Raw genomic sequence first — 25,051 nt, 5'->3', positions numbered from 1 at the left:
ACGATATCAAATAATAAGTGGAACTGGCCATAAAATGTTGCAGAATGGGGTTCCAGCCATGCCTTCCTCCAGCATACTCCATTCCATCAACAACCCATTTCTGTTTTAGGGTTCTCCCTTCCCCATTTTCCCCTTAAATATTTATTGTGTTTCTGCAGTCCTTGGGGTTCCTTTCAGCCCACTAATGTCTCCCACTTGTGCGTAGATGATGTCATTTTGGCTACGTAAGGGTAGGCACACAGATAAATGGGTTTGCTATTAATATATAACATGCGGGAAGGGGGTAGAGTGAAGCTGGGATGGCTGGAGAGATGGAAGAGGGAGGGTGAGCCTTCTGCTAGTGATCACTTCCTGCATCTCCTGAGTGCCTGATCCTCCTCCAGGAAGAAAACGGGGCAGGGACAGAGAGAAAAAGGCGGTGGTGGAAAAAGAAAAGAATGGTCCTCCTCACTTTTGATTCTGTCCCCACCCAGCAGATTACCCCCCCCCAAGAATATGGCCCTTGATAGAACAGAGGATCCCTGCTCCTGCTGTGTAAGATGACGACAAAACTCTGTAGTTGAAAAAGTTCCCAGTATTTGCAGAAAATGCCTGTGGGTTGAGCAGTGGGTACATTGGGTGCTCCCGGGTGAGAGGGGCTAGGCAAGGACTCACAATCTGATGCTCCCATCAAACATACACTTACGTATCCATGAGTGCAATCCAACCAAAGGTAAGCAAAGTTTATGTTCCACTGAGTTCATTAGGAGAGAGTGAGTGAGCCAGAGTAAAGTGTCGGACTAGAAAGCCTGGGTTCATATCCTCACTCAAACATGAACCTCACTGGGTGACCTTGGGCAGTCACTCTCTCTCCATCTCACCTACCTCACAGGGTTGTTATATAGATAAACCTGGGGAGAGGGAACTATGTACGCCACCTTGAGGAAGGGTGAGGTTATGTAGTCAGTCAATCAATGCATAACTTTCCCACTGAAATTAACTGGGTTTCAGTTGTGTCTCTGTTACTACATAGTGCAGAATAGACGCTGCCCCAGTGAACACCCTCTTGTCCCAATAGGCTTTTTAAGGTAAACTGTTGAAGTACAAGACATCAGTGTACATTTTTACAGACTTTTTCTCCTGTTGTAGGTACACAACAAAACATCTGAATGATGAGACTACCTCCAAGCAAATTAAATCTATGTTGCAATAACAGTTACCTGGAATCTATGCCCTGCTGTAAACAGTATTCTGCAATGACCGAGATGCACAGATCTTTTTTTTAAGTGATTGCAACTACTATCTTGTTCAGTCTTGCTTTTGATTTTTCTCCCCTTCTTGTCCTCTTTTTCCATTTTTAAAAAAAATCACATTCTTGTTCTTGAGTAAGTCGATACCTTCTTTTCTGTGCCAAAATCAATGAAAATTATCAACCCTGGAAGGTAATTTTTACCTTTCAGAATGGCCATTCTGTGGCAGCTAATTCTGCGTTGCGTTTTGGATTTCTCTGGACTGGAGAAAGCTCTGTGACTTGAACTAAGTATTTTTAAATGTGGTTTTTTCTTTTTGAAAAACTAATATTTAATATTGCTTCTTGTGCATGGCAAAACTGCCTATTTCTGCTATTTAAAAAGAAAGAGAAAAACCCTCAGTGACTTCATTTTGTATTGCAGCTTTTTTATGTGCAAACATGAGGAAACTTAGAGCAGATTTGTTTAAATTAACTGTGTTTGTACAAATGGTACCCAACACAAAGGTTTTTTTTAAGAAAAAGAAAATAAATGAGTAAAACTGTTTGTTTTAAAAAGTTAAGTTTGCATTTTGACTCATTTTTGTAAGGATGTCTGTTGTATGTTTAATAACTAATGTTTTAAAAGAAAGTGGTGTGTGCGTAGCCAAATTACGTATGCATGTTCGTGTCAAATGATTGGCTGTGGAGACAACAATAAAAATTGGCTTTCATTTTTCTAAGTGTGATTTGTTTTACGAGTGTTGTTGAGAAGCCTGTGATCAATAGCTTTTTGCTTGGCTCTTGAGTTTCAGAAATAAAGAGCCTGTTAACCCTGATAGAACCAAGTCCTATGCATGCTTTTTCAGAAGTAATTCCCAGTGTTTTTCATGGGACACCTACTCCCAGGTAAACATAGGGTTGTAGCCTTAAATGTGCTCTTCTCTGTTCCAGCTTTGTTTGTCATCACAAAGTCCCAGTGAAACCAAAGGAGCAGGTCAGCCATGTCTAACTAAAGTCCTATTTGCTTTTAATGGAACTTAGTCATTACTGACTTTAGCTGGGCTGGTGCCCTTGTACCATGGCTTATTTCAGTGGCAGCAAAACTGACAAAAAAAATCACAAACCTGACAAAATGGCATTGATCATCCTATTAAACTGCCTCAAAGTTTCCATCATTGATATGATTATGAGATTTTTAATCAACTTCGTAAAAAAGCTTCCAAAGCTGCTAACACGCATCTGTAACCCGTCAGATGTTATTAATCTCCCAGCTCCCATTAGCCCCAGCAAGCATAGCCAAAGGCTGTACTTCAGCAAGATTGAGTCCATGGTTGGAGACTGTGTTTTTCTGCATACCAGTTGCTGGAAACTACAGGAGGGGAGAGTGCTCTTGTGCTCAGGCCCCGCTTATGGGCTTCCCATGGGCATCTGGTTGGCTACTGTGAGAATTGGATGCTGAACTAGATGGGCCACTGGCGTGATCCAGCAGGGTCGTCTTGCGTTCTGGAGAGCCACAGGCTGCGTATTCCTGATTCAATAAAATACCCACGTTCCAAAGTACTTTCTGACTAATTCTGTGCACGTAAGGGGATTTGAGCCTTGTGTGTCCCAAACGGGAGACTCACATGGCAAGCCACTTTTGATATATAAGGATATATAAGTTCTGGTCTCCGCACTTCAAGAAGGATGCAGACAAACTGGAACAGGTTCAGAGGAGGGCAACAAAGATGATCAGGGGACTGGAAACAAAGCCCTATTAGGAGAGACTGAAAGAACTGGGCATGTTTAGCCTGGAGAAGAGAAGACTGAGGGGAGATATCTTCTCGATCGTCCCAGAGTGCAGGACATGGAATAATGGGCTCAAGTTGCAGGAAGCCAGCTTTCGACTGGACATCAGGAAAAACTTTCTGTTCGAGCCGTACGACAATGGAACCAATTACCTAGAGAGGTAGTGGGCTCTCCGACACTGGAGGCATTCAGGAGGCAGCTGGACAGCCATCTGTTAAGAATGCTTTGATTTGGATTCCTGCATTGAGCAGGGGGTTGGACTCGATGGCCTTGTAGGCCCCTTCCAACTCTACTATGATTCTATGACTTTCTTTTTTTTATCATTAATTTTTATTCAAAGTTTCAAAAAACAAAACAGAACAAAACAAAACAAAAAAACTAATAACTAATACAATAAAATAAAATGTTGACTTCCGATTTGTCGCAGATCAGTTATAGATCTATAATATATAACAAACCTGTCTCTTAATATATTACAAAATCACTTTCCTCCAGTAGTTATCTTAATTAATCATCAAATCTCATTAACATTACTTTATTCTTTCCGCAAAAAGTCAAAGAGAGGCTTCCACTCCTTGAGAAATATATCCATCGATTTTTCTCCAAATAAACATGTCAATTAATCCATCTCATCAAGTCTGCTAGGTCCAGTAGTTTCAATAGCCATTCTCAGTGTTAATTCCATCTTCCATCTCCATCCTTGCACCCATAATAATCTTGCTGTCATAGTCATAGTCATATAATAAAAGTCTGATAGGAATTTCTTTCATCACAAATATTTCCTTGCCATCAATTCCGAATGTACCACTGAAATGTTGTTGTAAAGCTGCATCTCTGCTCCTCCTTTCCACAGAATGCACCATCACATCTCCCGAGAGTTTTTCCATTGTCACACATCTGGAATTAATTCTGTAAACTTTCTCCATTTCAAGTTCCATCAAATCCTTCCAATCCAGGAATTTTTTTGAACCGTTGATATCTTTATCTCTAATCTCTTCACCAATTCCTTCAAGGACAGCGCTGAATTCCAAACAGTGATATTTGTCTCCAGGATCCATCACAGCCATAAAATCCAAATCTTTTTCCAAGTCCATATTTGATATATCTATTCCAATCTCCAGGGCTTGAACCTTTCCTTTAATTTTTCTTTCATCTTCTTTTATTTGTCCAGCCATATCTTTGGTCTCATCCACCAACCCTCTCACAGAATCCTGAATTTCCTTCAGCTCCTGTCTCATTTTGCCAAATTCACTTTTCATCTCTTGTCTGCTCTGTCTCAGCTCCTGTCTCACCAGCTTAATCTCATTCATTATTTTCTGAAACATATCTAGATAGAGAACCCCTTCCTGTACATCCAGGGTCTCAGCCACCTTCTTGATTGTCATTCTTAACTATTCCCAAGCAAAGAACAGTTTATTTCTTTTTCCAGTCACAAAGGAGTTAATCCTCCAAGCCTGCTGACATCACCCTCTAGACAGCACAAACCGCCTTATCTCTTATGTGTCCAAAAGTGCAAAACAAATTTTGTTCACAGCATCCAAAAAATTAGTGGCATAAAAAGTAAGCAGATTCGTCAAAAAAAAAAAAAGTAGATCAGAGAAAATAGTCTCAAATGTCATAAAATCAGATTTCCTCTTTAGATTAGTTGCCCCTCTCCGTTTATATCTTTAAAATGCTCAATTCCATGCCAGCTTTTTGCAATAAAAAACAAAGATAGGCTATTTCGATTTTCTTCCTCCTCAATTCCGTGTATATGAGAGAAAGTTATAACTCACCCAGGGATTCTTTGTTGCTGATCCTTTAACAAATCTCTTTTACTGTAACGATAACAAAATGATAAGAGTAGATAGAAGAATGCTTGCCTGTTAGAATACGTTTTTCTTTAAAGAAAAAAAAAAGTCTTGCTTAATCAGTTTGAGCTTGCTTGAAATTCCCTGGCTCCGTCCGACGTTGCTGGCAGGTCCTTCGTTCCTAATGAATTCAAGTCCCCCAACAAACACAACAAAGCTTGTGGATAATCTCTTCGTTTCTCCCTTGCCTGGGAGAAAGTTTTTACCAGTTAAAAAAAACCTTTTGGCTGGTTTTAAAACTGGAAAAGCTTCCTCTGAGACGAGAGCTCGTCTCAGAGGCAGGCACAAGCTAAGCAATCCTTCCCGGAGGTCCGATTCTATGACTTTCAAAAGCAGAATGGGATGTGGCACAGGGGCAGCGGGTGGACAGGGAGAATATTTTACAAACTCACTGGGCATGGCATTTGGACCCTAGCCATCACTTAAAACCTCAATCCATAAAACCAACAATGAAAAATTCATGGCAAAATCTTTAATTATTATTATTTTATTTGTGTTTGTAACATTCAGTTTTAAAATAACTAGCCATATTGAAAATCAGTTTTAAAAATCACAAAACACAAATAATAGCATCAATATGGAGCAGTGGCAACAGACATCAAAAGCCTGTTGAAATCAATTAAGTCTTGTCTGGACATAGTGGAGGAGCCTGGTAGGTCTCCCCAGGGCATCTGTTCCACATTTCATGTTTTCAGTTTCCTTACCACAGTCTTGCAGTGTAATCCTAATAACCATCTGTACTAAGACGTAAGTCCTACTGACTTCAGTAGGGCTTACTCCTAGGTATGTGTGGTTAGGATTGTAGTCTTTGCTATATGTGACAGCAAGAGGAATCATTGGGAGAGAACAAGGTTTAACAGGATAATGTCACCACATGGTGACATTTCCCTGTAATTATTCCATGGGTTATTCATTCTTACACAGGTGCCCTCTCTTTTTTTATGTTTATGTCTGAAATGGCTAGCCTTATTAAATGCCTCCTTGCAAACAAACATTTTGGGTGGTCAGATGATGGTATAATCTCAGCATCTTGTGTGAATCTACCTTTCGATATAAGCTAGCAAGCTTGCTTGTTGAGAAGGAATACTTTTTTTAAAAAAAGTAAGGAATCTCAATGAACATTTGATTTTTGTTCTTGTTAAATTGTAATTTTTGTTGTCAGCAGTGATGTCGGATTCTTGCAATTCTTTCACAGGCAGGGTCAAATGCTGACCTAGTGGGTGCTTGAAATATAAATATTTCAAGCTGCAATCTTCTAGGCATACTTTGAATTGCTCATAAGACTGGAAAAAGTCAACTTTTAATGCTGTCTGTGAAAGGGTTGTGCATGGCACATCACAGCAAAATGAAAAATACAAAGAGGTCTCTGCTCCAAGGAGTTTATAATCTATTTTTTTATTACGAAACTCTGCATTGGTGGTGTTTTTTAGACTCAGAGCCTGTCTATTCTTCTGTGAAACATCTACTACTGAAGGACTTGAGTCATTGCTAAGAAAGGGGGAAATCTTACAAGTGCTTTGGACTTCCCATAATTATTGGGGAGCCTTTATTGACTCAATCCAAGGAGGATTTTGTAGTTTTAATCTATTGCATTAATGCAGATAGTGATTGATGATCCAAGTTTCTTGTATGATGGCTTTGAGATCCCCACACCCCAAACCGATGACCTGGGTACATCTATGCAAATAAATAAAATCAGTTTCTATCCAGTTTGACTGCCCTCACAAGATCTTTGGGAGGACCCCATTAGATGAGAGAGCTGAGGCCCCTTGTTAAAAAAAATCCTCACCCTTCACAGCTACAGTTCCCAAGGATTAGGAGCCATAGCTGTGGGAACTATTCTGGAACTGGGTGAAATGTATGTCACATAGCCATTGGGAGATGACTATGGCAGGGAAATGTGCCTCATAGATTGCAGTTTGCTCACTGCTAAGGTGGCCACCTTTTCTTCCAACTAGCCTGGGCCAGGGCCTTGTTGCTTTTGTCTTTTACAGCAACTCAACACACATATAGCAGGCCAAACGTTTAGTAGCATGGAGATGTGTGGCTGGAAAAGGGTCACCTAAATTTCTGTGGGTTGGCTCCAGTTAGAAGACATATAGGAGCAGAGCCAGCAGAAAAAGGAACCCCTATGCAAATAAATGCTCACTCCCCACGAGAAGTGAAAATGACCCTCTTTTAATTTAATGGACGGGGCTGAATGTCAAAGGAAAAAGGTAAGGAGCTACCCTAATCCTGAATTGCAACTTTGGTGCATATTTCCTTCCCTTTACAGCTGTGCTGGCTGGATCTGATGGGTCTTATAGTTCCAAACATCTGGAGGGTGCCAGGCTGGCAAAGGCCATTAGCATATTGGGATACCTGTCCCCCAGTTGACCAGCTGTTAAACTTGTAGCTAGGCACCTCCTCTTTAAAAAAAGAAGGGTAGCCTTCAACTCAAAGCTGGAATTTTGGCATCCTAAGCCAGGTGTGGGGAGCACATGGTCCTTCAGCCGTTGTCGGGCCCCAGATCCCATCATCCCTGACTACAGGCCATGCTTGATGGGGCTAATGTGGTGAAGGAGTAACAACATCTCGAGGGCCACAGCTCCCTCCTCTCCCTGCCCTAAGTGGCTGGGCTGTCCCACTGTGTAGATGAGCAGATGGAAGCTGCAAAGGGAGGGTGCCTTGCTTCCTGGAGGGCTCCTGGGCCTGGCTTCTTGTAACTGCAATGCCCTTCAGGCTTGCCCTTGAGTTGAACTCTGCTTAACTGCCTGGTGCAAAGAATGGTCTTCCTGCAGCCCTATTGTGTCAGCCAAAGATACTAAAACTAAAAAGATATGGCAGTAATCTCTGCAAGACAGAAGTGGCCATCCGCCTTTTGTTAGGGGCTGCCAAGGTCACTTGTTACCCCTGGTGTGTGTGTGGGTGTGTTTGGAGGGAGCAGGGCTCTTCCACAGCTAACAGCTTCACAACAGGCAGAAAATCAATAGCTGTGACTTTTTAGGCAAGATCTATCTCTACCTTTCAGAGGAAGGCAATGGTAAGCCACCTCTGAATACCGCTTACTACGAAAACCCTATTCATAGGGTCACCATAAGTCGGGATCGACTTGAAGGCAGTCCATTTCCATTTTCATCTCTACCTTTTAGTTACAATGGTTACACAGATGCTCCAGATTCTGGGGCTAGGACTGGGGAGGGCAGCTATGAGAGAACTAGAAAAGGTCGTCAAATGCAAAGATGTATCACTGAACACTAAAGTCAGGATCATTCAGACCATGGTATTCCCAATCTCTATGTATGGATTTATTTATTATTTATTTATTACATTTATATACCGCCCCATAGCTGAAGCTCTCTGGGTGGTTTACAGCAATTAAAAACATTAAAAACAAATATACAAATTTTAAAACACAAAAAACAATTTAAAAACAATTTAATTTTTTTAAAAAACAATTTAAAAACACATGCTAAAGTGCCTGGGAGAAGAGAAAAGTCTTGCCTGGTGCTGAAAAGATGTAAGTTGGACTGTGAAAAAAGGGGATAAGAGAAAAATCAACTCATTTGAAATGTGGTGGTGGAGAGCTTTGCGCATACCATGGACTGCAAAAAAGACAAATAATTGGGTGTTAGAACAAATTAAACCAGAACTATCATTAGAAACTAAAATGATGAAACTGAGGTTATCATACTTTGGACACATCATGAGAAAACATGATGCACTAGAAAAGACAATAATGCTGGGGAAAACAGAAGGGAGTAGAAAAAGAGGAAGGCCAAACAAGAGATGGATTGATTCCAGAAAGAAAGCCACAGACCTGAACTTACAAGATCTGAACAGGGTGGTTCATGAGAGATGCTCTTGGAGGTCACTGATTCATAGGTTCACCATAAATTGTAATCGACTTGAAGGCACATAACAACAACATGCTCCTGAATACCAATTGCTGGGGAGAACCTGCAACTGGAAGCGGCAGCCAGCGTACCCCACTTGTGAGCTCCCTGGAGGTATCTGCTTGGTTCTAACCTGGCAACCCTATATATAGGTGATAACATTCAGAAAGCATAAAATAAAAAAGTACCCTTCCTCTTCATCATTGGTAGACATTTTGACCAGGGCTCAAATCCCCATTCAGCCATGAAGCACACTGGGTGACCTTGAGCTAGTCACTGCCTCTCAGCTTAACCTACCTCACAGGGTTGTTGTGGGGATTAAAGTATGAAGGGGAGAATAATGTACGCCACTTTGAGCTCCTCTGAGGAAAAGTGGGATATAAATGCAATAATAAATAAATAAATAAAAATACTGTGGCAAATAATTTGGGATGGGATGCAGCTCGGTGGTAGAGTAGATGCTTTGCTTACCAAAAATCCCCTCTTCATGCTCCAGCATCTCCATGTAGGGCTGGGAAAGATCCCAGTGTGAAACCAGGAGTGCCATTGACACTTAGCATGCTAGACAGTACTGAGTCGGATGGACCACTGTCCTGACTGGCTGTAAGGGAGATTCATTTCACTTAGAAAATGTCCTTGCAGGTTCTGACATTCTGCTGGGCAGCTGCTTGTTCTGCGTAATTGGTTGGGCCACCCCAGAGAAAAAGTGACAGATGATGGGTAAGAGATGCATTGGAGCTAGGAGCCCACAATAACATAGCACTTCCATGACACTTTTTCAGCATTCAAAATGTTTTGCAGGCTTAATCCAGGTCATCTCTAATCACCCAATAACAGCATGATAACTTTTAGTCAACATTGTCGATGCAGTCCATGTTTAACAAAATGGGGGAACTTTTAATTATCACGTCCTTATTTAACCAGTCAACATTATTGTCGTATAACACAACTTGGAACCTCGATTATAGTTAACTACACTGTACAGTAGTGTAGTGGCTAACTGAGAAGTGCAGGGTCCCTTCATGTTAGTCACAACCACAGCTGCACCCCCTTCCCTGCTGCTGCAGAATGAGATCCTTGTTAATGTCTCCTGCCACAACAACAGACATCCCTAGGAGCCAATAAGCATAAAAGAGGGAAGCATTACCTACTGAGAAGAGTTTTCTCATCTGCTAATTCACCTCCTTTCACTCTGATTGGGTCCAATCAGCAGGAAAGGCCAAGGAAGCATGTAAGAAGACTCTTCTAGTGACTAGCACATTCCCCTTTCATGCTGATTGGCTCACAGGATGTTGGAGACTTAAGGACCCTACAGGAACCCTGCTCCCAAAAAAGTAAAGGGTCTAAGACCCCCCGAGACCTTGGACAACTACACCCCTGGCACTATATAGATGTATGTGTGTATTCCGAATACCACAATGGGGAAAATTGCCAACCTGCTTCATCTGAAAACGCACACATACAAAATATGACACTGTGGTGTGTGTGTGTATAATCCATCCATCTATGACAGTGGTTCCCAAACTTTCTTTTTCCGCAGACCCCTTGAAAATTGCTAAAGGTCTTGGCAGACTACTTAATGATTTTTCTGACTGTTGTAACAGTTGCACTGTGCTGTGCTAGATGTTGCATGATTATTAATTGTACTTTATTGCTTCTTTTATTACTTGTACTTGATTACAATCTGCATTCCATAGAATTCAAATTATAATACAATAAAATACAATTCAAGAAATGAAAATTAATTTAAAAAAATACAGTTAAAACTGAAGGCAAGCACCTGAATGAAGCTTGTGGACCACTAGTGCTCCATGGACCACCGTTTAGAAAGCCCTGATCTATAAATCACCAAGCCTGAATGCATCACATCTGTAAATATAGTTTAACAAAGAGATTAGGCTCTGGCTCTAAAAATAAAGACTTAAGCTAAAACCTTTTTTTACTAACCAAGTCATATTCCTGACACAAAAAATGGCCATACTTTTTCAACATTTCACAAATGAAAATAGGATCAGTCTTCTGCACCTGAAAGATCCCTGTTCTCACACCAAGAATAACAGCAGATGACAATTTTAAAATCATGTTTTAAACCGTGATTTACTGCCCTCCATCCAGTCTGAACATCAGGGTGGTGCGCAACATATGATTAATGCAGTAAAACATAATGACAGCAACAGAGCAGCAGATAAATTTGTTTAGAACCAGGGGGAGGTTTTCACATACTAAAATGCCTAAGTAAATTTTAAAAAACGTGTTTTTGTCTAGTGCCAAAATGATGGGGAGGGTGTACCACAACTGGTATGTCATTGATGAGAAAGCCCTCTCGCTTGTAGCTGAATAAATCTTCCTCTGATAGAGGAGTATCATGGCAGGAGTTTTTAAAGCACGGATATGAAATATTTAATCTTGCAACAAATCATGTATTTCTTTGATTAAATATCTGCATCTCAAACACACTCAGGACAATCCAGATAAGATAAACAGTTAACAGAAGGACATAAGAAGAGTCCTGCTTGATCAGACCAAAGGCCCATCGAGTCTAGCACTCTGTTGTCAGTGACCACCCAGAAGCTCACAGGAAGCCCAAACAGACCCTGAGCACCACAGCGCTCTCCCCACCTGTGATTCAGAAGCATACTGCTTTCAACAGTGGAGGGAGAATACAGCTGTCATGGCTAGTCGCCATTGATGGCCTTATCGTCCATGAATTTGTCTAATCCTTTTTTAAACCTCTCCAAGTTGGTGGCCATCACTGCCTCTTCTGGGAGCAAATTCCATAGTGCTGTGTGAAGAAGTTTCTTTTGTCTGTCCTGAATCTTCCAGCATTCAACTTCATTAGATGTACCAATTTCTAGTATTACATGTATGGGAGAAAAACCTTTCTCTATCCACTTTTTATTTATTTTATTTATATCCCACCCTTCCTCCCAGCAGGAGCCCAGGACGGCAAACAAAAGTGCTAAAAACACATCAAAAGATCATAAAAACAGACCGTAAAATACATTAAAACAAAACGACTTTAAAAAAAGTTTTAAAAAAAGTTTTACAAACATCTTTAAAAAAGTTAAAAACATATATTTTTTTTAAAAAAAATGTTGTTATGTGCCTTCAAGTTGATCACAAATTATGGTGACCCTATGAATCAGTGACCTCCAAAAGCATCTGTCATGAACCACCCTCTTCAGATCTTGTAAGTTCAGGTCTGTGGCTTTCTTTCTGGAATCAATCCATCTCTTGTTTGGCCTTCCTCTTTTTCTACTCCCTTCTGTTTTTCCCAGCATTACTGTCTTTTCTAGTGAATCATGTCTTCTCATGATGTGTCCAAACTATGATAACCTCAGTTTCGTCATTTTGGCTTCTAGTGACAGTTCTGGTTTAATTTGTTCTAACACCCAATTATTTGTCTTTTTTGCAATCCGTGGTATGCGCAAAGCTCTCCTCCAACACCACATTTCAAATGAGTTTATTTTTCTCTTATCTGCTTTTTTCGCAGTCCAACTTTCACATCCATACATAGAGATCAGGAATACCATGGTCTGAATGATCCTGACTTTAGTGTTCAGTGATGCATCTTTGCATTTGAAGATCTTTTCTAGTTCTCTCATAGCGGCCCTCTCCAGTCCTAGCCTTCTTCTGATTTCTTGACTGTCTCCGTTTTGGTTAATGACTGTCCCGAGGTATTGATAATGCTTGACAAATTCAATGTCCTCATTGTCAACTTTAAAGTTGCATAAATCTTCTGTTGTCATTACTTTAGTCTTTTTGACATTCAGCTGTAGTCCTTCTCTTGTGCTTTCCTCTAACTTTCATCAGCATTCGTTTCAAATCATTACTAGTTTCTGCTAGTAGTATGGTATAGTCTGCATATCTTAAATTATTGATATTTCTCCCTCCTATTTTCACACCTCCTTCATCTTGGTCCAATCCTGCTTTCCGTATGATATGTTCTACATACAGATTAAACAAATAGGGTGATAAAATCAGGGCCGGTGCTATCATTAGGCCAACTAGGCAGCCGCCTAGGGCGCAGACCTCAGAGAGGCGCACAGTACTGACCTTTGAGGGGCACAGTTTTATACAGATTAGTTTTTTTAACCTTTGTAAAAATGCAACTAACAATTTATATTTTTTATTTTAAGATAAATACCACAACTGTGCTATGGAATATAATTAATTATAAAGCCTTATGAAAAATTTCTATATTCTGTTTTTTATTTATCCTTTTTATACTCGAGTGAGTAACAGCGTGTTTGTGCAATTTTAGGAATACTGACCATTTAGAAAACTATCAGGCCTGGAGAGAACTTGAATTGCGCATATCTAAAGGAAAAACAATTGATTATATTAACCAGCAGAAAATTAGGCAAGAAGAACAATATTGGCGACAAATCTTGGAACGCTTGATTGCTTTGGTCATAGTTCTTGGCATACAAAACTTGGCATTCCGTGGTACAACTGAAAAGTTGTACAGTGCTAGCAATGGAAATTTTTTGAACTTTGTAGAATATCTAGCCCTTTTTTATCCTATCATGAATGAACATTTGTGCAGAGTTAAAGATGAAGAAACAATGGTTCACTACCTAGGAAAAGATATCCAATATGAGCTTATACAGCTTCTAGCAGGTGCTATAAAGCAGAAAATTTTAGCACATGCAAACTCAGCCAAATACTACTCAATTATTCTGGACTACACACCTGATGTTAGTCATATTGAACAAATGACAATGATTGTATGTTATGTTGATGTAATCAAACCATCAGTGAACGAGATGTCTGAGCCTGAGATTATCATAAGAGAACATTTCTTGGGATTTGTTCCACTAAAGGAGACTACAGGTGCCTTTATGACAGAAACTCTTCTTGGACAGCTTGAGCAAATGGGATTACCAATTGAGAATCTGCGTGGTCAAGGTTATGATAATGGGAGTAACATGAAAGGCAAAGAAAATGGCGTACAAAAGAGAGTCCTAGACATAAACCCACATGCCTTTTTTGTGCCCTGCAATGCACACTCTTTAAACTTGGTAGTCAATGATGCCGCTAAGTGTTGTCTGGAAGCAACTAGTTTCTTCAGGTTGGTTCAACAGATCTATAATTATTTCTCTGCATCAACTCAGTGTTGGCAAATTCCAACTAGCCATGTATCAGACTTAGGTATAACTGTTAAGCCATTGAGCGAAACAAGTTGGGAGAGTTGCATTGATGCTTTGAAACCACTGAGATATCATCTTGGTAGTATATATGATGCTTTAACAGAGATCTTTGATGACACAAGCCTAAAATGTTTATCTGAAAATACTTCCCAAATTGAAGCTAAGGCCCTTGCTGATGCAATTTGTAAGTTCAAGTTTGTGGTATCCCTTGTTACATGGTACAACATCCTTTTTGAAGTCAGTCTTACAAGCAAGCAACTACATAAGGAAGCTGATTTAAATTCAGCTACAAGCCAATTGCAAGTGACCAAGAATTACCTTGTGGGCTGCAGGTGTGATGAGGGTTTATTTATTTATTGTACTTATATACCTCCCAATAGCCAAAGCTCTCTGGGCAGTTTACAGTAACTAAAAACATTAAAACAAATATACAAATTTAAAAACACATCTTTTAAAAACAATTTAAAACACAATTTAAAAATTTAAAACAATTTAAAACATGCTAAAATGCCTGGGAGAAGAGGAAAGTCTTGACCTGGTGCCCAAAAGATAGCAGTGTTGGCGCCAGGCGCACCTCATCACAAAGATCATTCCATAATTTGGGGGCCACCACTGAGAAGGCCCTCTCCCTTGTTGCCAGACTCCTAGCTTCCCTCGGAGTAGGCACCCAGAGGAGGGCCTTTGATGTTGAGTGTAGTGTACGTGTGGGTTCGTGTCAGGAGAGGCGTTCTATCAGGTATTGTGGTCCTAAGCCATGTAAGGCTTTATAGGTTAAAACCAGCACCGTGAATTGAGCTCGGAAACATAAAGGCAGCCAATGCAAGCGGGCCAGATCGGTTTTATATGTTTGGACCATCTGGTCCCTGTTACCAATCTGGCCGCTGAATTTTGCACAAGCTGCAGTTTCTGAACCGTCTTCAAAGGCAGCCCCATGTAGAGTGCATTGCAGTAATCTAATTTAGAGGTTACCAGAGCATGGACAACTGAAGCCAGGTTATCCCTGTCTTGTCTGGATTAAGCCTCAGTTATCAGCCCTCATTCAGTCCATAGTCGCAGCCAGGCACCGGTTCAGCACATTGACAGCCTCACCTGAAGAAGATGAAAAGGAGAAATAGAGCTGCATGTCATCAGCATACTGATGGCAATGCACTCCAAAGCTCCGGATGACCACACCCAATGGTTTCATGTAGATGTTGAACAGCATGGGGGACAGAACTGACCCCTGCAGAACCCCATACTGTAGAGTTCAGGGTGCCGAGCAATGTTCCCCAAGCACCACCTTCTGGAGGCGACCTGCCAAGTAGGAGTGGAACCACCGCAATGCAGTACCTCCCACTCCCAACTCAGCCAGTCTCCCCAGAAGGATACCATGGTTGATGGTATCGAAAGCTGCTGAGAGATCAAGGAGAATCAACAGAGTCACACTCCCCCTGTCTCTCTCCCGAAAAAGGTCATCATACAGGGCGACTAAGGCTGTTTCTATGCCAAAACCAGGCCTGAAACCCGACTGAAATGGATCCAGATAATCGGTCTCTTCCAAGAGTGTCTGGAGCTGGCCCAGAACCACTCGTTCAAGGACCTTGCCCAGGAATGGAACATTTGCTACTGGCCTATAGTTGTTAAGATTTTCTGGGTCCAGGGAGGGTCTCTCCAGGAGTGGTCTCACTTCCACTTCTTTCAGGCCGCCAGGGACCACCCCCTCTTTCAGAGAGGCATTAATTATTTCCCTGGCCCAGCTGGCTGTTCCATCCCTGCTAGTTTTTATTAGCCAAGAAGGGCAAGGATCCAGCACAGAAGTGGTTGCACGAACCTGTCCAAGCACCTTGTCCTCAAGCTGCACCAACTGAAACTCATCCAAGAAATCGGGACAAGGCTGTGCTCTGGATACCTCACTTGATTCACCTGCTATAACACTGGAGTCTAAGTCCTGGTGGATGCTAAAGATTTTATCCTGGAAGTGCCTAGCAAATTCATTACAGCGGGCCTCAGATGGTTCTACCATGTCCCTATGTTTTCAACAAGTTTTGATTGATGCTACTGAGATTGCAAAGGAGCTAGAAATACTACCAAACTTTGAGACAGAACAGGTTAGAAAAAGGAGAAAGAAACGGCAGTTTGAGTATGAAGCCCAAGAAGAGGCACCGCAAGATCCAAAGCAGAAATTCAAAGTAGGTTTCTACTATGCTGTCTTAGACATGGCCATACAATCTGTTGAAGAAAGATTCCAACAGCTACAATATAATTCCCTATTTGGCTTCCTGTATGATATATACAGTATCAACAAAAAATCTACTGAAGATGTACTTAAAGCCTGCAAAAATTTGGAAAAATCATTGATGCACAATGGAAACAAAGATATTGATGCTGAAGATCTGTGCTGTGAACTTATACCAATAGCTCGAAGACTTCCAAAGTCTATGCCACCACAAGGAGTACTTCATACTACAACAAAAACTCCTGGATAATGTGTCTAATGTTTCTGTTGCTCTAAGGATCCTTCCCACATTTCCAGTGTCAGTGGCAAGTGGTGAACGCAGTTTCTCAAAGCTCAAACTTATAAAAACTTACATATGCTCGACAATGTTGCAAAAGAGACATGCCCAAGCATCAGCGCTTGACCTGAAGGAATTGGTGACAAAATTTGCAAAGGAAAAGGCACGTAAAGTGATATTTTGATGTGCCTGAAATTGAAACTTTTAAGATACTTAAATCTTAACATCACAATTCACAAGATTATTCAAAATAATTTGTATGCTAAAACATTTTCTTTTGTGTTTGAGAAAGATAATCAAAGATTGTTGTATTACTTATTCTTGCCATTTAAAATAAATTTAGAGGTTTCAAGTTTTGTGCTTTTGATTTTTTCTACAAGACATCTGTTTTTGAAAATTGAAGTTAGCAATTTTTTTGGGGGGGTGTAGGTAGTTAGCCTTGCCTAGGGCGCAAAATAGCCTGGCACTGGCACTGGATAAAATACACCCCTGTCTCACACCCTTTCCCATGGGGAACCAATCAGTTTCTCCATATTCTGTCCTTACAGCAGCCTCTTGTGCAAAGTATAGGTTGTGCATCAGGACAATCAGATGCTGTGGCACCCCCATTTCTTTTAAAGCATTCCATAGTTTTTCATGATCTACACAATCAAAGGCTTTGCTGTAATCTATAAAGCACAGGGTGATTTTCTTCTGAAATTCCTTGCTCCGTTCCATTATCCAATGTATGTTTGCAATATGATCTCTGGTGCCTCTTCCCTTTCTAAATCCAGCTTGGACGTCTGGCATTTCTCACTCCATATATGGGAAGAGCCTTTGTTGTAGAATCTTGAGCATTACTTTACTTGCATGGGATATTAAGGCAATCCACTCGCAGAACTGCCCATCTGTTCCTATGCACTGTTTCCTGTTCCGCCAAGGATTTGCACCAGGATACTGGGAGTGTGTAATAGGGGTGGCTGATGTATACACAGTCTAACAAGGAAAGTTAGGCTTTCTATGCTCATGTTGCAGAAGGCACAGGTACAGAGAAGGAACAAGAGCAGCTTCCCTTGATGGCCAAACTGAAAGGCAAATCAGGGACTTCCCAGTTGACAACTGGGCTAGCTAAATGTCCTCTGGTGGACCTCTCCCACTTTTGTGGGTTAGCCACTGAGAAGAGTCTTCTAACATGCTTCCTTGTCCTTTCCTGCTCTTTGGAGCCAATCAGAGTGAAAGAAGGTGAGTCAGCCATTGAGAAGATTTTTCTCAGTAGCTAACACGCTCCTCTTTCATGCTCATTGGCTCCTAGGAACATCTCTTGTGGTGGGTGAAGGCATTAACAAGGATCTCATTCTTCATCCAGCAGGAAAAAAGGAGGGGGAGGGGAGGGGGACCCTGCACTTCTGAATTTGCCATTACACTACTGCACAGGATGCAGAGGGCTTCCTGGCTGTTGTCTTCATGGCTGGCTTTTGGAGCTTCTCTGGAAGCATGGTGGGATGGGGCTGTTATTGTTTGGCATTGGAGCACACAGCTGGGTATGTGTCCCAGGCAGTGGCTGCTGGTGGCTCCATGTCAGTGGGGCAGTGGAATCCACTCTGGGTTTTAGTCTGAATGCACCTTGGACAGATCCTTGAGTGTTCCAACTAAAACCCAGAGTGGATTCCACTGCCTCACTGACATGGAGTTGCCAGCCACCACTGGTCCCAGGTTCCATCCTGGTCAGCTCTTAGATAAAAAGACCAGGTTTCAGGTGATGGGAAAGACCTGAGAAACTGGAGACCTGCTGTCAGCCAGCATCGTGAGCTAGGCGGACCAATCATTTGACTCGGTATAAGTAGCTCCCTATGTCCATTTGCCTGCCTGCTATTGAAGGGAGCCTTCGTTTGATCCAACAGGGCTGCTCTTAACATACAAAATGCTGAACAGCGACCGGAGACTGAGCAGAACCACCACCCTTCGCACCATCTGCACGTAGGAACTTAGGGAAGCTGCCTTATACTGAATCAGACGTTTGGTCCATTGAGCTCAGTATTGTCTACACTGACCGGCAGTGGCTCTCCAGGGACATTCCCACATGGTGGACCTAGAGATCCCAGGGGTTGACCCTGAGGCCTTCTGCCTGCAAGGCAGATGCTCTACTGATGAGCTACGGCTCTCCTTCTTGCCAGCCCCTGTTTTCTTCAACCCAGGACTCTTCTGGGCTGAGGGAGATAAGGGCCGTGGTTAATCCACAGGAAGGAAGGTGTGGCCCTCACAAGCGTATTCAGAGAAAGGAGTGAAGGACCTTCTATCAACGTTGCTGCCTCAGTCCTGTGATAAGAAACCTTTTGCCCAGGAATGCTTGACCGGAGAAAGATAAAGAGCGAGCTGGTTGCCAGAAGAGAGGCAGGAGGCCTCTTCTGGTGATTTGCAGGCAGGTAGCTTGCAGTCGTGACCTGGCTGTGTTGTCCCACGCAGCGATATAGGGGTGGTGCCTGGGTATCCCGAGTGGGGTGCATGTGGGTGCCTCTGGGTGCAGAGCCAGCAGCAAGGTTTTCTCAGCTCCGCTAGGCAAATTAAAACACACACACACAGGTGTCTTATCATGAAATGGAAATGGACTGCCTTCAAGTTGATTCCGACTTATGGCAACCCTATGAATACGGTTTTCATGGTAAGTGGTATTCAGAGGTGGTTTGTTACTGCCTTCCTCTGAGGCTGAGAGGCAGTAACTGGCCTAAGGTCATCCAGGGAGCTTCATGGCTGTGTGGGGATTCAAATCCTGGTCTCCCAGGTCATAGTCCAACACTCTAACCACCACACCACACTGACATGCATCAAATGCTCCCTCCCTTTGACCACTCTGTCTATGCCCCAGGCTGCAGATCCGAAGGCTCTCCGTCAAGTGCCTGGGACCATTCGCCTCTTGGTGTCTACTGCAAAAGTGCAGGCAGCTGCTCTTTCACCAAGGCTTTGGAGAGCTGAGGTGAGCTTCCTGGGAATCCTGATTCAGTTTGCCTCAGTGGATAGGGTGGCTGTGTGTCTGTGTGTGTGTGTGTGAGAGAGAGAGAGAGAGAGAGAGAGAGGGAGGGAGGGAGGGAGGCAGAGGGGAGAGAGATTGTTCAGGTTTGCTTTCAGCCGCTTGTTCAAAGGGTCGCTTTGCCTGGGCCGGGGAGCATCCAAACTAGCACGAAGGTGACATAGGAACATAAGAAGAGCCTGGCTTCCAGATCAGACCAGAGGCCCATCTAGTCCAGCATCCTGTTCTCACAGTGGCCAACCAGATGCCTATAGGAAGTCCACAAGCAGGCCCAAAGCGCTAGAGCATTCTCATGTCCTGCCGTTTCCAGAAAATGGGTATTCAAAAGCATACCTCCTCCGACCGACCGTGGAGGTACAATAAGGTGCCTTCTGGTGGGCCCCATCGCCTCTTAGTGGTCCCTGGAGGACTTTTATCCGACCTGAGGGGATAGCAGCCCTAAGAGCAGTGGCACTCAAGGGTCCCCTGACAATTTCTAAGATCCCCCCTCTCACCATTGCATAGCCTCCAACATTTCACAGGTTAAAACTGGGGCCGCTCTCAGGGACTTCAATTATTTAAAGCATTTCCATCCTGCTCTTCAGCCAAGATTCCCAGAGTGGCTTAGAAATGTCATTTATCAGACAGTTCTTGCCCTCGGGGGTCTAATCTAAAAAGACATACAGTAACACAAAAGGAAAAGGGGTTGGGAGGGCAAAGGAAAAATGGAAGCAGGCAATGCTTCTTAAGTTACAAGACTTGGGCGCCTACCCTTGAGTGCATTTCTCTGGAATTGCCACCCTCTCCTCACCTGGTACCTGTTATGGAGCCTCTGCATGATGCTGCTGTTAGTTCACTGCTTTTCAGTATTTGCTGAGTAATCCTGTGTTTCCATGTCCTCATCTCCCAACCCCCAGCTTGATTTCTAGCAATTTTTATGTGTGAGAAAACTAATTCATTTATCTTTACATTTATATCCCGCCTTTTTTCCAAGGAGATCAAGCTGGCATACATGGCACTTCTCTTCCCATGTTATCCTCACAATAACCCTGTGAGGTAGGTTTGATAGGTTACTCTATGACAGATGGTGACTGGCCCAAGGCTACCCAGTGAGCTTCAGGGCTGAGTGGGGATTTGAACCCTAGTCTCCCATGTTCTAGTCCAACACTCTAACCCAGTGTTTCTCAACCGGTGTGCCTCCAGATGTTGTTGGACCACAATTCCTATCTTTCCTGACCATTGGCAATGCTGGCTGAGGCTGATGGGAGTTGTGGTCCAACAACATCTGGAGGCACACCGGTTGAGAAACCCTGCTCTAACCACTACACCACACTGGCTCTCAGTACCAGTCCATCCCGCCTGGATAAACAGGGCACTATTAAAGTTGTTCACAGCACCTGCACCTTTAAACCAGGGGGAGGCAGCCTGAAGCCCAGGCTGGTGGCTCCATGTCAGTGGGGCAGTGGAATCTGCCCTGGGTTTTAGTCTGAACTGAAGCATCTTGGACAGCTCCTTGAATGTTTGGACTAAAACATGGAGTGGATTGCATTGCCCCACTGACATGGAAGCCACCAGCTGTTCGTAGCCCCACCACTGCTTTAAATGGAAAACACTTGGTGGTGATTTGCCATGGATGAGCATCAGAGAACAGGGACTGTCTATGGTAAACAGAGACAGCTGGAGCGCATGGCATCTGTCCCAAGTAGTGGGACCATGTCCACACACACCCTTATCAGGGCTATAACATTTTGCTGCTTGAGGGGAAGCAGCAAATCCCCCCCAACACACACACACCTCACTCAAGTACATAGTACCCAAGGTACCCAGACATTTTTTTTGGCACTTTGTGACACCTCGCAAGCACCCCCTTCCCTGGCAATAAAAAATAACAAATATAATAAATTCAGTAACTAACAGTTTCCTGCCCTTTCATAACCAAATCTGCTGCCTGAAGCAGCTGCCTCACTGCCTAATGGTAGGGCCGGCCCTGCCTTTTATTGTATGAGCTGCGCTGGCTGTCAGTTTGTTTCCAGGTCCAACTCTGGTTGTTACCTTTAAACCCTGACATGGCTTGGGACCAAGCTAGCTCAGGGGCCACATGAACCTGCCTGTCTGTTAAGAACAACTGATGCAGCCTTCTTGTGTGTGCCAAGGCTTTCTGAGGACCGATTAGTGCCTATGCACGAGACAGCATTTTTTACGGCACTCTCCTGCTACAGGAACTCAGTTAGGAACATAGGAACATAGCAAGCTGCCTACCACGAAGTCAGATCACTGGCCCATCTAGCTCAGTATTGTCTGCACTGACTGGCAGCAGCTCTCTGGGATTTCAGACTGAGGTCTCTCTCAGTCCTACCTGGAGATGGTGGGGATGAAACCAGGGACCTTCTGTGTGCAACACAGATACTCTACCCCTGAGCCACAGACCTTCCCCTGGCCTCTGAGGCTCCTCTTCCTCTTCACTGGTGCTCCAACAAACCAGACTTTTAATTCTGTTGCTGTTTGATTTTTATTATTTGTTCTTTTTATAAGAACTTGGGAAGAGCCTGGATGCTAGATCGGGCTAGTGGCCCATCTAGTCCAGCATCCTGTTCTCACAGTGGCCCACCAAATGCTAATGGAAACCCACAAGCAGGACCTGAAGTTTCCAGCAAGTGGTACGCAGAAGCCTGCTGCCTCCGTCAGTGGAGATAGAACATAGCCATTGTGGCTCATAGCCTTGTTGCCCCTGTATTTCTCTAACCCTCTTTAAAGGCCATCCAAGTTGGTGGCCATCACTACGTGCAGATCTTAGCTTCGTACTGGGTTATTTCACGATATCAATGATGTTGTTTGCTGGATTTTTGGCTGCCACTTTGAGCACCTCCATTGGAGAGGGAAAGCGGGACAGTGTTAACAAATCAAATTGCCAGCAGGCTGCCTCATGGGGGCTCTGCCTTCCACTCCCACTCATTGCAGGCTCGCCAAAGGCCAGACCTGAGCATCGTTCTGAAGCATTAAGCCGATAAGGGCTGGCTTTTGGAGCTTTTGAATAAGTTGGCAGAGAATGAGCAAGCTTTAATGATGTTTTGATGGGAAGAAGTTTCCTTCTGCTTGGCTGGGGTAGGGGCTGCCTTTATCAGCTACATTGCACTTTTGGGATAGGGTGAATATGCCCTTTTGGGGTGATCTGGATGGAGAAGAGAGAGAGATGCAAGCGTGTGTGTAGTATTGGGGTTTCAGCAGAAAACAGCTTCTTTCAAAACATTTCCCAAATCTTTCCACAGCTTTGCTGATCCTTTGCACGAACATTCAGCGGTATAAGTGCTGCCAGGTTTCGCTAGCATGGAATCTGTCACATTTGGGACACATGCCTTTCCCCTTACAATGTTTTTTCCCCCCTTTTACACAGGCGTTCTGGTTTCACAGAGCATTTGTGAGAGGCTAGAATCCAAAATCTGCTGGGAGCTGGCTGTAACTTTTATGTGCCATAGCACAGCCTCGTGGTTTTTGCTTCTCCTTGACTAATTCCTCCTTCCCATGATGTGATCTGTCACTAGAAGCTAAAATGATAAAACTGAGATTATCATACTTTGGACACATGAGAAGACATGATTCACTAGAAAAGACAATAATGCTGGGAAAAACAGCAGGTAGTAGAAAAAGAGGAAGGCCAAACAAGAGATGGATTCATTCCATAAAGGAAGCCACAGACCTGAACTTGCAAGATCTGAACAGAGTGGTTCATCACAGATACTCTTGGAGGTCACTGATTCATAGGGTCGCCATAAGTCATAATCGACTTGAAGGCACATAACTATAACATGATGTGATCAACTAGCTGAAAGAGATGTGAGCTTGAAGGAGGGTTTTAATTCTATATATTGCTCAGGGCAAAATTCACAGGACCCTGGAAGAGAAATAAAAACTAGGGAGGTGGGGGGGGGCTGGGAACCGGATGCAAGCTGGGAACCAGATGAACAAGAACACAAGCAACTAAGGGTATGTTGATATTTTAGAGGCACCTAGAGATTAACACCCAGGACCCTTTGCAATGCTGCAGGCATTTTCTGGCCCCCAGCTTTAGGATCATGTACAACCATAGATGATCCAAATATCTCTGTGACATTGCAAGTGGTCCTTGCAGAAGACCTTTCGGATCACATGCTGAAATTCCGTGGGAAGGGCCTGTAAATTATCAGAGCTCATCTTTGCATATAGAAGGTAGGGTTGTGAGAAGGCACCATTTCCTGTTCCACCTGGTATTTGCTGCATGCAGCACTGTTCCCATTCTGCTGCAGTTTGTGGAATGGCATTATTGTTGCGCTGTCCACAGTGGCGAAATCATGTAACTTGTGTAAGTAATGATGTAAGTTACATTGTCATTCCACCTATTCATTTCAGTGCAAAGGAGATGCGATGCAAATACAGGGGGGAAATGCAATCAATTACGTATCTTTGCAGACTGAAAGCAGCAACAACAGTGAATACCATTTGCTACTGGGCCAAGTTCAAGGTTCTAGTTTTGGTGTACAAAGCCCTATACAGCTCAGGACCAGGGTACCTGAAAGACCGTCTTACTCCTTACATACCCAGTCAATCATTTCGCTCTGCAGGTGAGGGCCTCCTGCAGATACCATCTTATCAGGAGGTTCGTTCTGCACAATATAGGAAATGGACTTTTAGTGTGGCGGCACCTACCCTGTGGAATTCCCTCCCCTTGAATATTAGGCAGGCGCCTTCTCTGCTATCTTTTTGGCGCCTTTGGAAGACTTTCCTCTTTCAACAAGCCTTTTAAATTGAGACCTATCCCAGTCTGCGTCTGCGTTAGAATTGCTTTTAATATGTTTTCTTTAATATGTTTTTAACCCTTTTTAAAAAGATTTTTTAAAGCTTTTTTTAAAAAAAATGTTTTTAACATTGTTTTGTTTTAATGTATTTTAAGGTCTGTTTTTATGATGTTTTAAAGTGTTTTTAGCTTTTCTGTTTGCCGCCCTGAGCTCCTGCTGGGAGGAAGGGCGGGATATAAATCAAATAATAAATAAATAAATAACTGATTGCATTTGCTAGATTGATTTCCATTCTGGACATGGGACAAATAAGGGAACATCAGCAAATTTCGCTCTCATTTCTGTTTATGCCAGAGGTCACTTCTGTGCCTCTCCACCTGAATCACTAGACAGCAGCTGCCGGTCAGAGCAGGCCAGTCCTCTCCAATATGGTGCTCTCCAGATGGTGCTGGTCTCCATTCCCATCAGCCATATACAGCATGGCCAACAGTCAGGGATTATTAGAGCTGTAGTCCAGCAACATTTGGAGGGCACCTGGTTGGGGAATTGCTGGAGTAGACAACACTAGGATAAATGGGCCAGCAGCCCGATGAAGTATAAGGCAACTTCATATTGCTTTGGCAAAAGACCACCACACCCCTGGTGTTGAAATTGTTTGTTCCCGTCAAGAAAAGTTACACACACACACACACACACACACACACAGGGAAAGAGCAAGAGCGAGAGCAGTTGTTTTCCTAAATCTTACCAGGATGTGTCTAGTCCTACAACTCCCTTTTCCCCACCTGGATCACCTAGCTTAGATTTCTCTCTGAAGCTCACAAGCAGAAGATGACAGGAATTGACACCTTCTCAATACCTAGTATGCAAAGGTATACTGCCAATGAATATAGAAGCTCCATTTAGCTGTTACGGCTAAGGACTGTTGATG

General features: G+C 43.1%; 1 protein-coding gene across 4 annotated transcripts in view; it reads left to right on the top strand.

The window, feature by feature from the left end:
- Positions 1-1,945, top strand: part of CYRIB (CYFIP related Rac1 interactor B) — a 96,969-nt gene extending 95,024 nt beyond the window's left edge. For all 4 annotated transcript variants that reach the window (XM_061606763.1, XM_061606747.1, XM_061606772.1 and 1 more), the window contains one exon: positions 1,133-1,945. In XM_061606763.1, the coding sequence (XP_061462747.1) occupies positions 1,133-1,192 (60 nt within the window). In that variant the 3' untranslated portion in view covers positions 1,193-1,945. The remainder of the gene's footprint in view (positions 1-1,132) is intronic.
- Positions 1,946-25,051: the final 23,106 nt, after the last annotated feature.

This window comes from Rhineura floridana, chromosome 1 (assembly GCF_030035675.1).
Source record: "Rhineura floridana isolate rRhiFlo1 chromosome 1, rRhiFlo1.hap2, whole genome shotgun sequence".
Classification (NCBI taxonomy): domain Eukaryota; kingdom Metazoa; phylum Chordata; class Lepidosauria; order Squamata; family Rhineuridae; genus Rhineura; species Rhineura floridana.
Note: the sequence above shows the minus strand (reverse complement) of the source record. Positions and strands in the feature narration are given on the sequence as shown.